Source organism: Trichoderma asperellum, chromosome 1 (genome assembly GCF_020647865.1).
Source record: "Trichoderma asperellum chromosome 1, complete sequence".
In the NCBI taxonomy this organism is placed as follows: domain Eukaryota; kingdom Fungi; phylum Ascomycota; class Sordariomycetes; order Hypocreales; family Hypocreaceae; genus Trichoderma; species Trichoderma asperellum.
The window spans coordinates 452,163-465,175 of NC_089415.1; the positions used below are offsets into that span (position 1 = coordinate 452,163).

Sequence of the window (13,013 nt, forward strand, 5' to 3'; positions counted from 1 at the left end):
GTACCATTTGGCGCCTCAGTTTAGCCACTGCACGCTAAAGACTCGATCAAGGCCTCTGAACCGCAGAAGAGTCTCATGAATAGCAACAGTGATGGTTACGGTTGAGACTATTGGCCTAATCCTTCTGCTCTATTCAGCATTACAGTATACCAGATCGATACTTGCTTTTTTTTTTCCATAGTGTATTATCTACTCTACAAATTGAGAAGGTAACTAACGCATTATACGCAGTAAAATTTTACCCTATATGTAAAGGCTTGTTCGAGCTTCTTGTGGCGGCAACATAAGGACTGCAAGCAGCAGGCAAGTCCAGTGACAACGGTAACATTCGCTGATGCGCAATCCAACATAGATGATGTTTATGGCTCTGCCATTTGGGCTGAAGCATTCCATAGTAAAGGAACTTTGAAATGAAGCTGTTTTAAAAGCGGAGTATAGGGTTACTGTCTAGAATATACAACGACGGAGCAATTGGCTGCAAACACACTGGATACTGTATACAAGTATATCAACAATTACTTCCTCATGTACGACAATAGTCCGTTGGACGAGGCCAGGGCTTTTCTTACGCAACCTAAAGAACTTTTCCACCCAACGACTGGGCTTGATAAACGCATTGGCCTGCGCGCACAGCATGCATCTTTGAGGCTGATGTTTTCAACAATGTAATATTACACGCAAAATCCGACACACCACCTTGAGTCATTCCCCTAAGCTCAACTTATACGCCATGATCAGAAATAAGTCTCCAATTTTCGCTATCTAAACATTGAAGCCCAATCTCGTCCCGTTCATTGTGGCGTATTAGATCGTCGCAGCCCCCACCTTTGTTTTCGCTGCGGAAAAATTCCCTACCACGCTTCGAGAAATCGGTATCGGCCTAATAGGATATTGCATTCAAATATGTGTAAGTTGTCAGAATATCCTTGTACCACTCACTCACTGTACTACAAAGATGCCAATAGCATTCTTTCACAACCAGTAAAAGGGTGTTATACTTGGCATAAGCAGGGCGATGGGTGGTTTGCACAGTTTGCGGTGCACTTCTTTGTCCCTAAAACCGCGAAACTACCAACAGAGGAAATCGCTGCACTTTTCGGTGATACAGTCGTAGTATACTTACGAGTTAATGGTAGTGACCCGATTGATGGAAATGGAACGGATGCAGAAAGGAATAGTATTCACAAACTGTATAGCTTGGAGCCTATCTGCCTTGATCTGTAGCATGTTCGCTCTCTGAATAGCCTGGCTTGTGCACCATAATTTAACAGCGCTGTATAATATAGGCAACAAAGCTGGTCGTACAGTGGTTGCCATATCCTTTTCATTCGGGTTAGTCAGCATGTTCGATTGGGGGTGGTGTTTCTGAATGAAGAGAGTGGTGTAGTTTTATATCTGTTTGGTCACTTTGGCTTCTTGCTGAAGTGGTTAACCCTCAGCTACCATGCGAGGAGTCGAACAAATGACAATATTGTGCCATCTGCTGGGGCTCGGGAACACCTCAGTGCGTATCGAGTCGGTAATGAGCCGCTACAGTGGATTCCTCCGGTAGATCCTCCGAACTGCGGGGGCCAAGAGAATGCGGAAGACGATTCTCGGTCGTGAATTTGATGCCGGGATAATGAACATTTCTAAAGCATGTGGATTGAATAGGTACTGTAAATGTATTAAAGCCGCTCTCAATAGAGAAAATGCCAAAAGTAGAGTGGAATCGCCATAAATAGGATGATTTGAGCGTTGTCTAGTAATCCGGCGGGAAAGCCTCTCCTCATTCAACAGGGCCACGGACATAGTTTCATCCAGTTAAGCCCATTACTGGTAACAACCCGTAAATCTATGGCGAATCTGATACTATATATTGCTTGACGGCTTTACGCACAATATTGTATCTCTTCCCAATGGCGCCTACCTGGACTCGTCTCATTCGGTTCGTGGCGGAAGAAGATGGACACATCCACCTTGGACAGGTGGACTCAGACACCCTAGATGTTGGTATTGCAGCGTTCGAAGGCATCCCAATTTTCGCGAGGCTGATTGAAGGGTCTCTGTACGACGGGGTTGTCTCAGATACGACCATGACCGTTAAACACGTAGGTCTACATCAGCTCTGCAATGCTATGGCTGTAATACTCATCCAGCATAGCTCTTGCCTCCGATTCCGACTGACCAAAAGAGCATCATTCGTTGCCTCGGGCTCAACTACCGCGATCATGCTAAAGAGTCCAATATGCCGATACCAGATGTACCGGTGCTGTTCTTCAAGCCTCCGCATGCTTTGATGGGTCCTTGGCCTGAGAAAATCAGGATTCCAAGGTTCGTACAGGATGGATCCAGCGACTATGAAGCGGAGCTCACCTTGGTAATATCTAAGACGGGCAAAAACATCGCAGAGGAGGACGCATTTGACCACGTTCTCGGATACACGTGTGGAAATGACGTTAGTGCTCGCACAGAGCAGTTCAAAAGCAGCCAGTGGTCGTTTTCTAAGGGACTGGATGCGTCCGCACCAATAGGCCCCGTCTTGGTCTCCCAGAGCGCAATTGGCGATCCCCACAATCTCAGTATCAGGGCCATATACAACGGAGCTGTTGTACAGGACTCGAATACCAGGTACGTAGCATACTGAATCATGGAGCACATGTGCTGATGGGGAACAAATAGTCAGATGATATTCTCCATCCCAAAGATCATTTCGTTCCTATCGCAAGGAACGACACTGGAGCAGGGAACGATTATCATGACCGGAACTCCGCCAGGGATTGGATGCAAGCGAGATCCTAGAATCTGTTTGCGTGATGGGGATGATATAAGGGTTCAGATTGGAAAGATTGGGACGTTGATTAATGCAGTCTATTATGAGAAGTGAGAATCCCATGCAGGCGTTGTATAACTAGCCATCACCAGCGTAGAATTCACGAAGAGGAATAATCCTACAGGGTGATATGTGATGGGACGTAACGGGCCACGGGAGAAGACACAGAAGAAACAAACTGCGCCTCAGAAAATTCATCTAATAAAACGAGCCTCAAGGCGTCAACTAAGTAGGTCATGTCTCTGAAGGTATGCAGGAGATATGACTCTCTCAAGCTTGAAACGGGACAACATGAAGGTAGTAATTGATCTGTCGTGCGTTCTTTCCGAATTGGCTTCGAATTGAGGCATAATAACTTGTTGATATTATCACGCCATAAAATCTCTGACACAGTACAACCCGACACCAATCAAATCTCACCCCAATAAATCATTTTTGCATTGCTGCGAAATGTTTTTGGAGACACGGTTCTTCTTACCATTGCGGGGGGTTCATATTATTAAGCCGGCTTCTTCCCCACAAGCGGTGTCTTTCAAGGCACAAACGGCGGGGCGATTGGCAGTCATCAATCATTCCTTCGCAACAAACATACCGCTCGTCACTGATCCTGCTTGGGTTATTTCCCACGGCGCGCGTCCGGATTAAATACGCCAGACATCATGGAATTCTACTCCTCCACGGCCGTTGCTTGTTATACTTGCCGCAGGTAATGATAGCCCTCGCGGTCTACAACCTCGTTCCAGTCACTCGCAGTTGTGGAGTCAATGTTTATCGCGAGCTAACATTATATTTTGCATAGGCGTAAGATGAAATGGTAAAGACTACTACCTGGAGGTTCTCCTTGCGTCCTATTTTGACTAAATCCCATTGCTGGCACACAGTAGTCGCGATCGACCTTCATGTTCGTCATGTATGTCTGTGGGAAGTGCCTGCTCTTACCCACACTCTACGAGGAAGCCTGGCCCCAAGCCTGGTAAGATGCTTGTTTCATTTAATCTCTACAGTGGATGGTTTAGTTGATTATGACCATATAGGTAGTAGTAGGGTGACATTGCACAACCGCCGGGGGTTCAGGACAATGGATATGTCAACTAGAACCGACGGTATCACTCGCCATTCCAGTGGAGGTGTAACGAGCCATGCCGGCCGTATATCCCCTGAACATAGACTCAGTGCAACTAGCTCAAGCCCTCTGGAGGATACATCTGGTGAGGGCTTCGAAAGATTAACATCAAGTCCCAGCCAGTGGTCACGCGGCACCGCAGCTGTTTCTTTAAGCCACCTAGAATCGATATCGCTCTCTGATATGATGCATCCATCCCACGATATACCTTCCTCTCAGCAGTCCCCAGATGAAACGTGTGCCGGAGCTCCCAAAACATTGATAGAATCCGATTTGGCTGTCTGGAATCTCCTCGAGATTTCGCAACAAGCATATGACGAACTGTGGGTGCTTTTACTGATGCTTTTACTTTCCGGCCTTGTGAACAGAATTAACCGCGGTTTCTTCCAGCCTCCAAGCGTATTTTCAAAACATGTCTACATTGTCCCTATTTTACAAACCAGGGTTTCTCTCGAAGTTGAGTTCTGTGTCATCCATTTCGGAGTCGGCCGCTCTGGTGGCATCAATGTTTATCTTCTCTTCCCGCTTCCTCCAGGATTCACAAAAGCGAGGATGCTCAGTGTTCCAACGAAAAGAGCATGTCCCACTGCCAACCCCAGAGACGTTCCATGCGCTGGCACGTAAATATATTGCAGCTGCCCTAGATGAGTGCTCAGAAGATGCGCCATCTCTATGCGTCTTGCAGGCGTTGATCTTGAGTACCTTTCATCAACTGTCCCAGGATGTTCGAGGCTTGGCGTGGAGATCACTGGGAGTCTGTATACGGCTTGCCTACGAAATAAACCTTCACAAGGTAGACGCCGAGAGAATTGCCAACGACAACGATGATTCAGCCTATGATAAGGACCAATGGATTTTGGACGAGGAGCGCCGAAGAGCTTGGTGGGCAATATGGGAACTTGACGCCTTTGCCTGTACAGTCCGGCGGCTACCCACAGGGATTGATGCGATGCAAACAGAGACTTTCTTGCCAGTCAGTGATGAAGCCTGGTTTGGCGGCACCTATCAGCCTAGCTGCTGCCTGAATCTCGACCCAAAGGCTCGATGGAAGATACTTGAAAAATGCGCAAACCAGAGTTGGAAGTCATGGTATATTGTGCTCAATTCGATGATGCGAGACGCTCATCTTCTCTCGTATTCTCGAGTGGGGCACAACATTACTTGCTCTAATGGCAACGCCCAACCAGCCGCATCAAGCTCTACAGCATTTGGAACAACACGTGATAGCTTGAAGACCCTTGAAGAGTGTCTCTCCTCTTTTACAGGAGCCTTACCAAAGCAGCTATCCTACTGTAATGAATACCTTGGCTTCCATTCCAAGACCTCAATGGAGACGCAATCAACCCTAACTAATGACTGCGCTACGCATAGCTTGTATATGATGACACAACTAACGAGATTTATGATTTATCATTATCAAATGTTCTGGGAAGGTCGAACGATGCAATCAACATCTCCTGTGGACCTCTCAGCAGAATCGACGAACCAGCAATGCCAACTCCCAACATATAGTGTCAACATTGTAGCTTGGAACAGATACCTCGAAAGCGCCGACAATATACTTCGCATGATACGGAATAGTAGTCCCTATCACGTCCGCTACGTGAATCCACTATTTGCTAGCACCATATGGCTCGCAGCAGTTGCGCAAATAGTAAGCAAGGTTTTCAACCCCGAGCCTTCAAACGCACAAACTTCGCAGTCCAAACTCGAAGTCTTGCAGCATAATTTCGATAGCTATGTCTCATTCTGGGGCACCTCTAAGGCCCTACAGCACAAACTCAATACTTTGGAAAGTCGTCTTCAGAGTATTCGTCGTCGACAAAGTAACAATTATGGTCTTCAGGGCATGGACAACAGAAACCCTTTGGCGAGGAACCGGCGCCAAGACGCGATAACCGGAGAGTCTCTCGGAGTTAACTCTGGGTATCAAGATGTCCTTTTAGACAGCACAGTTCCAAGTTCTACAGGAGTACATGTTCCACTAGATCCAACGAATACTTTTTATTCATGCGGTCCCTTCGGATTACCAGCAGATATTGTAAACAGCGCGTGGCCGATGGACCTGACTAGTATGAAGTACAACCCTTCTGATGTTTTCAACTATGACGCTCTGGATTTTCTCAATTACTCGTTCACTGGCTAGCCCGCAATACTGCAGCTAAAACTCCGCATTTTGTTTCAAATATGCTATTCTTTTGTTTTTCTTTTTGGCATCGCATGTGAAATGCACTGAATTGCAAAACACAAAATGGAACCAACCAGTTCCCCGCTATAGCCTATGAAAGATTGACTATATACACTTTACATGCGATAGCCATCATATAAGAAGAATGAGAAAGAGTAAAGATACTAACATACAGTTGCTCTATAGCTGCTACGCAATAAGGTCATTTATAAATCATTACAAAGCTCTTTTAGTGCACTCTCAGAATCATATTAGTAAAATTTACAGATTTGTTCATGTTTAGTGTCGAGCAGATCTTAATACCCACATTCTATTTGGACAAAACTCATTCCCGCGCATCTTGCTTCAGTCCATTTGCAATCCAAGCTTTGTTACCATCGAGAAACTCCTTCAGCTTTTCGGGCTCATCAAGTACTTTGTTTAAATCAGCGCCACTTGGTACGTTGTATCCTTTCTGCACTGCTGGCCGCGACGCGATTCTCTTGTGCCAAATCTGCAATGTTGGAAACTCGTTAATATCGATTTCAGAGAACTCTTTTCCAATATTAGTAAAATTCCCATCAATTGCGCAATGGTGAAGAATGAGAATCGTATATGATGGAAGATTACTTACTTGCCGAATTCACCCAGCACCAGAGGGCTATGTCGGCGATGGTGCATTTATTACCAACAAGATAGTCAGACCCAGATTGCCTAAGCTTGCTGTCGACAGTACGGTATAAACGTCTTGTTTCGTTCTTATATCTGTAGATAGCATATGGAATTGGTTCTGCTGCCAACGAGTAGCGTATGAAGTGATTGGCCTGGCCCTGCATTGGTCCTACACCAGCATTTTGGAAGAAAAGCTACACGAGGTGTAACCTTTTAGCATAGTGTTATGGGAACTACCTCCATCATAGTAAAGCCTTAAGAATTGTGTAACTTACCCAATTATTCGTTTCATAATACTCCTTACTGCCTTTAGGGTAGGACAGCTTATGTTCTGGATCATAATTGTCGACTAGATACTGTTGAATACTGCCTGACTCGAATAATGAGATGGGAATTTTTTCTGATAATTCATCCGTCAGAGCCGGAATTCGCCCATTCGGATTTATTGCTAGGAACCATGGCTCCTTGTGGGCCAGCTTCCCAAGTTCCACGACGGTTATGTCATAGGGAAGCCCAAGCTCCTCGAGCGTGATCGAGACTTTGTGACCTAAGGTAACCGAAAGTCTAACCTGAGGTTACAATGTAAAAGGGTTGGCAATTCAAGGGAGGAGCAGACATATGCGTATATATATATATATGCTTATTCTATCTTGGTAAGCATTCATATTAAAAATCACGATTTATAAACATTAGAGACAGACTAGTTATCTCCCTGGGATTTCAACCACTGATAACCAATTTTTTCCGTCTGTGGCGTAAGTATTGGCCTGAAAGACAACTGATAATATATCTAAACATATTATTAATAGATGCTGATACTACGACGTTACAAGACGTCATAAAGACTTTCGTAGGCGACTTGGCATTCCAGGTAAGCATTATAGCCTTTTAAGCGAATAGTCTCCCGAAAAGTATGTAATTTAATAGTTCCTCCGACCCCATTTCGCCCATTGTAAGGCGTTCATAATGAATTTGTCCGGGGCCACCATCTCGTGAGAAAGAAACGCGGGGTAAGGGATTAGCATTTCCCTGCAATTACTTACTACGGGGAGAGAGATAACCGCCATCAGGCATAGCTACTTTTCCAATTCATGGAACATCTTTACTGGCCTTAATTTTGCATGAAAGGATGATTTTGTCTTGGTATTAGAGAATATGTCAAAATATAATTGCCTTTACTCATTGGCATTATAACACAAACTACTGCCAACTAGCTTTGATCCAGGAAGGGTCAGTTGGAAACGACTCTGGATGTTGTAGCACCCACTTAGCAATTTGATTGCAAGGTGCGCACCATATTCGGGAATCTTTGGCAACCAACTCTACCACTTCTCTCATGGCCAGGAATTTCTCCTCGCTTGTTTGAAGTACGGGATGGAAGAGAAAGGATATGTACGCGTTGGACCCCACGGCATCCTCTAGTTGCTGAAGAAAATGATCTTTCAATGTTTTCGAATCCAGTACATCTTCTCGAGAACCATAGAACCGTCGCAACCCAGAGAATTCGTGCATATAGAAGTAGGCATCAGTGTTTTTCCAGTGAAATGGCAAGATGACGATGTTGCGCACAATCGCGGCCTTTTCTGCAGCTGGAGATATATAACGAACACCGTATTTGTGCAGGTAATCGTACGTGCTGTCGTTCACCTGGCCACCTGGAGGCCGAAAGCCATCGTATTTGATTTCCAACTTTTTCGCATTAGCGAAACTCTGTTCAAAGATTGCCTCTTCTTCTTGTGGGGAGAGTTTAGACCAGGTCTCATGCTGGTATCCGTGCCAAGCAAGTTCATGCCCGCGATTAATTACATCCTGACCAACAGTAGGATACACTCCCAGACTCCAGGTCTCGAAAAAAAAAGTTGCTTTGACAGCAAACTCGTCGAGGATCTTCAGCATGCGCGGTAGCGCCTCTATCACTGACGCGTGTTGTCCAACTGGCATATGGGACGGCCAGGTACCACTATTTAGCTCTTGTGCTTCACCCAGGTTATCTACTGTGAAGCTCACAGCTGCCTGAGCGTTATTAGGCCAAGGAGAGCTGGCCATTTTAACCTAATTCAGCCGATATGGACAATGATACAAGGAGGATAGCGGAACTCGATAGTAGGGAATAGGGTCAATGCGACACTATTGATAGGGCCAACTGGCTATTTATTTCTTCGGTAAATGAGAGATACGTACTTTGTAGCGTCTTACTATCTATCATGTAAGACATCGTGCCTCTTACGTATTTGGGGCGGTTAACTAATACAATTTTTGCTTTGGAGCCCAAAAAGGTTGCCAGCGGTGGGAGGGGTTCCGGAAGAACTAACGGAGGAATTGGGGGAGGACTGGCGGATGAATACCAAGGAGTCCAGCCAATGCCGATCTCTTTATTAGTGCACTAATTAATCTTCCTATTGGACAAGCTGACTATAGAAGTTGCGGTTTGTGGAGATGAATATGGGATGACTTGGTTCTTGATAATATTAAAGATGAGCGGCGCTGAATATGAGGTTGAACTATTTGCCTGTCTCACTTAATCTGCTAACCACCGCCTTTCTTGCATTCAAACTCGACGCAGATTATTTTTCCCACTTGTGCAAAACGGACCCTGTTCCTTTGCAAATTTTGTCCTAAACTCAATTCTTCAACACATTGATACTTGGAATAAGCCTTCGCTCTTCTTCTTTCTGTTCAAACTAACTGAATTGTCAACATGCCCGTAACATCACTCCAGCCTCGAGGGCTTAACCATTTCGCTTATGCTACATTGAATATGGACGAGACCCATCACTTCTGGACTCAAATTATGGGTTGCAAGTTTTTGGGCGCATATGCATTTAAGGAATCCGGTCATGACAAGCCTATTCCAGACAGCTACGTGCATAGTCTGTATGGCATGTCTGATGGCTCGGCTTTGGCTTTTTTCGAGCTTGGAAAAGGATATGAGAAGAAAGATGACGGCATCCCCACATACACGAAGCATCTTGCTCTGACTTGTGATAGCAAGGAGCAAGTGAAACAATGGCACGAACATTTCAGTGCACACGGGCTCGATGTTATAGGAGAGATTGATCATGAAGGAATGTGGCTTTCAATTTACGTGACCGACCCTTCCGGTCTCATAATCGAACTTACGTACCAATCGCACACTTTCGACGATGACGATGCCATAGAGGGCCTAGAGGTCTTGAAACAGTGGCGGAAGGACAAAGTCTCCGCAAAGCAGTACAGCTGAGACCTTTCAAATTACATACCAAATAATCGTTCAAGTGTCGTTCAAGTTGAAAAATTCACGTTCCAGCGTCTGTGGTCTTTTACACTGGATCATGCCACATGAGTAAATGTAGCAAACCTAGGAAGACTCAGTTTACTAAAACTACTAAACTTAATGAAAGCATTAATGTGACTTATAGTTCCTTGTATGTTATTACCCTTAAAATAAGGTTCTATAAGCCTTGACTAGTGTAATGTATTGTTCAAGCTATACTATGAACCCAATCTGGGGCACTATCCGGCCTTTTGCGTATGATAACCACTGTATGGTCCACGTACTCCTCGCACATTGTCTGAATCTCCTCGGCCGAAGCAAAGGTACCAAAATACTCAGACGTAGCAGCCAGTCCTACATATGTCTAGAATACGAGAAACGACTCAGCGCCCCAAGGTAGCCCGTCGTGGAAATTCTCGCAATCGATCGGGTTAACAGGCCAGAAATCTATTGCGTTGCCGGTACAGCCGGCTCCGGTGAAGAGTCGGACCCCAAGACCAGAAATATTGGAACTGAACAAGAGGGAAACGACGCTGCCTGGTATTCCGAATTTTTCAGCCAGGGGTGGCCTGTTGTCCAGTGCGTACGTCGCAAATGCCGCCGCTAGCTTGGTTGCAGTCAGGCATTGAGCAGTATTTCGACCACCAGCTTGGGGTGGTAACCAGTGGTAACTGCATCGATGATCCCAACTCATAGCGATGCCTAACTTCGGCGGCGGCGGCATCCGTGTCATGGGCTAAAACAGCAGGTGAGGGCATCGCAGACCAGAACGCAAGGCTAACAAACGGGGTGAAAGACTTGAGTTGCATCTTGAGAGGTTTAACGATGGATAGAATAGGGTAAGGAGAGGTTCAGATAGTGGTTGATATGAGATAAGATGAGAATATTTCGTGCAATAGATTTCTTGCGGGTTATGTTGAGATAGTAGTATAAGATGCCTTTGAATAGTGAGAACATAACAATGATACAGAACACCGAGAGAGGAGACGAGGGGATGATTGAAACCTAAATATCCATCGGATATCACGCAATCTCCCTTAGCCATAGACGAACACAAAATCCTCCAGCTCGGTACTTGGCCTGTAACGCCCTGCTTCTTGGATACAATAGTCTTGACGAATACTGCCTGTCTGGGCATTTATTGATGAGCTGAAGGGGCCCCTCATTCACTGGAAATGACACCGGCAGGGAGCAAGCCCCCTTAGACATGTTTACCGTTAGGGTCGGTTGGCCTATGAGGTTTTCAGAAACCAGGAACATTCGAATACATGCAGCACAAAAAGGATAGGAATCTACTTCAACTGTTATATACGACTCGTGCTCACAACCATGTGGTTTTCCCCGTAGCCCACTGTTGCCAGTTTGGCGGATCTGGGAATTCAGGAGGTAAACAAGCTGCTCAGGTTTCTAGTCACAATGCGAAGCAAGAGTAATAAGAAGTTGCAAGAAAAAAGTTTCTAGTGTTCTGTAGCAATTGTCTGACGGAGGAAGCGCAAAATTTCCAAGGCTCCAGGGATGATGCCTCCGATCATGGACACACCTTCAACTATCGACCACTCGTTCTCCTCAACACTACAAACGAAAGAAATGAATGAGAATTATCCTTAGCCACCTACTCGTCTCCCCCGTAATTCACGCCTAATAGATTTGGCTCTTAAGCGCTAATCTGGACGGTGAGGTTACCGTGGTCGTCGTGGACTACGACAACATCGTTGGGGAGCTTGGTGAAGTCAACGGGGCAGACTCCTCCGATCTTGGTGACGTCAATGAGCTGTCCCTTCTTGAAGTCGCCAACGGCAACATAGTAGGTGTTGACCGGCTGGATCTGGTAGCTCGTCTGGGCCTCGGGAATGAAGGTAGCAGCGGGTCCGTCGGAGCCACCCTTGGCACCCAGACCAATCATGTATCCCGCTGCAGGACATTTAATGTTAGCAGGTTCAACCAGGGGCAAAGCCCGCCAGAGTAGAGTTGGAGGTTAAACGTACCAGCCTTGGCATCTTTATTGCTGAAGTCGCCGGTGCGGATCTCATAGGCATTGGGAAAGCTGGCGTTGGGGAGAGACGTGGAAGAAAACTGGGGAGTGTCGTCGTCGACAAACATGCTCAAGCTAGTTCCCGGGACTGGCTGGCCATTGGGCTGGGTGTAACCGAGAGTAACGGGCTGAGTGCCGGTGACGGTAACGGTGACGCTGCCGCTAGGGTTACTCTTCTTCTTGCCGACAATGGCGTTGTACTCGTTGACCAGATCGAAGCTGATCTGCTGGTCCTTGGCGGCCTTGTCGACGGCAAAGATGTTGGACCAGACCTGCTCCTGGACCTTACCTGACACGATGGGGACCTTGTTGAAGAGGGCATACTGCTGGAGGCTACCAGACTGGTTCTTGACGGTGATGTTATAGCTATTGGGCATCTTGAAGGTGGTAAGTGTAAGTGTGGAAGATTTTTAGTTGAGTGTAAGGATGGGTAGTTTGGAAATTGGTGCTTTGAAGTCAAGAATGTGTTAATGCTTCCTGCTGATGAAACGACAGTGTTATGTCGGGGAGGACGAAGGTCTTATATAATCCGAGATTGGCAAGACTGGACGACTTTTCCTCTGACTAGCGACAGATTGTCCCCATCTCCAGCTTGGAAACGATGAAGACTTCCACGATGCCGAACTACCCCGTTGAGCTCTGATAGCAAACACTACACCGCTGCCTAGACCAAGGCGGGACGCCGACGACTGCAAGCTGACCGCATTCTGAGACGAAGCTCCCCAAGACTTGTGTTTGGAGGCGGTGTTTCTCATCACAAAGCTATGGCGTAAGTGAGTTATCCAACAGTCTAGACGCCCTTAGCTGGTTCAGGATCATGGCACCGTGCCGAATGGGGTGAGGATTCTGCTTGTCCCCCCCTGAAGTGGCGATCAATAGAATCGAATAGTCCCTCTTCAGCCAGCCAAGAGGATGACTACGAAGAGTAGAACATTGAGCATCAGACTGACGCCT

The 13,013-nt window shown here is 46.2% G+C and overlaps 6 protein-coding genes across 6 annotated transcripts; 2 read left to right on the top strand and 4 right to left on the bottom strand.

The window, feature by feature from the left end:
• Positions 1–1,702: 1,702 nt before the first annotated feature.
• On the top strand, positions 1,703–3,131 carry TrAFT101_000093 (uncharacterized protein). The gene is made up of 3 exons (XM_066125917.1): positions 1,703–2,090; positions 2,144–2,610; positions 2,662–3,131. The coding sequence occupies exons 1-3, from the start codon at positions 1,899–1,901 to the stop codon at positions 2,864–2,866; spliced, it is 864 nt and encodes a 287-aa protein (XP_065982014.1). The 5' UTR covers positions 1,703–1,898; the 3' UTR covers positions 2,867–3,131.
• Positions 3,132–6,448: 3,317 nt separating this feature from the next.
• Positions 6,449–7,841, bottom strand: TrAFT101_000094 (uncharacterized protein; the record flags this gene model as incomplete). Its single annotated transcript, XM_066125918.1, has 4 exons — positions 6,449–6,657; positions 6,737–6,968; positions 7,050–7,343; positions 7,818–7,841. 4 exons carry the CDS (start codon positions 7,839–7,841, stop codon positions 6,449–6,451), a joined length of 759 nt encoding a protein of 252 aa, XP_065982015.1.
• TrAFT101_000095 (uncharacterized protein) lies at positions 7,823–8,988 on the bottom strand. Its single transcript, XM_024908947.2, has one exon. The coding sequence runs from the start codon at positions 8,818–8,820 to the stop codon at positions 7,975–7,977; it is 846 nt and encodes a 281-aa protein (XP_024755806.1). The 5' UTR covers positions 8,821–8,988; the 3' UTR covers positions 7,823–7,974.
• A 276-nt stretch (positions 8,989–9,264) lies between these two features.
• On the top strand, positions 9,265–10,155 carry TrAFT101_000096 (uncharacterized protein). Its single transcript, XM_024908948.2, has one exon. The coding sequence runs from the start codon at positions 9,473–9,475 to the stop codon at positions 9,992–9,994; it is 522 nt and encodes a 173-aa protein (XP_024755807.1). The 5' UTR covers positions 9,265–9,472; the 3' UTR covers positions 9,995–10,155.
• Positions 10,156–10,581: 426 nt separating this feature from the next.
• TrAFT101_000097 (uncharacterized protein) lies at positions 10,582–10,836 on the bottom strand (the record flags this gene model as incomplete). Its single annotated transcript, XM_024906263.2, has 1 exon — positions 10,582–10,836. One exon carries the CDS (start codon positions 10,834–10,836, stop codon positions 10,582–10,584), a length of 255 nt encoding a protein of 84 aa, XP_024755808.2.
• An 845-nt stretch (positions 10,837–11,681) lies between these two features.
• TrAFT101_000098 (uncharacterized protein) lies at positions 11,682–12,436 on the bottom strand (the record flags this gene model as incomplete). Its single annotated transcript, XM_024907073.1, has 2 exons — positions 11,682–11,938; positions 12,013–12,436. 2 exons carry the CDS (start codon positions 12,434–12,436, stop codon positions 11,682–11,684), a joined length of 681 nt encoding a protein of 226 aa, XP_024755809.1.
• Between the last annotated feature and the right edge of the window lie 577 nt (positions 12,437–13,013).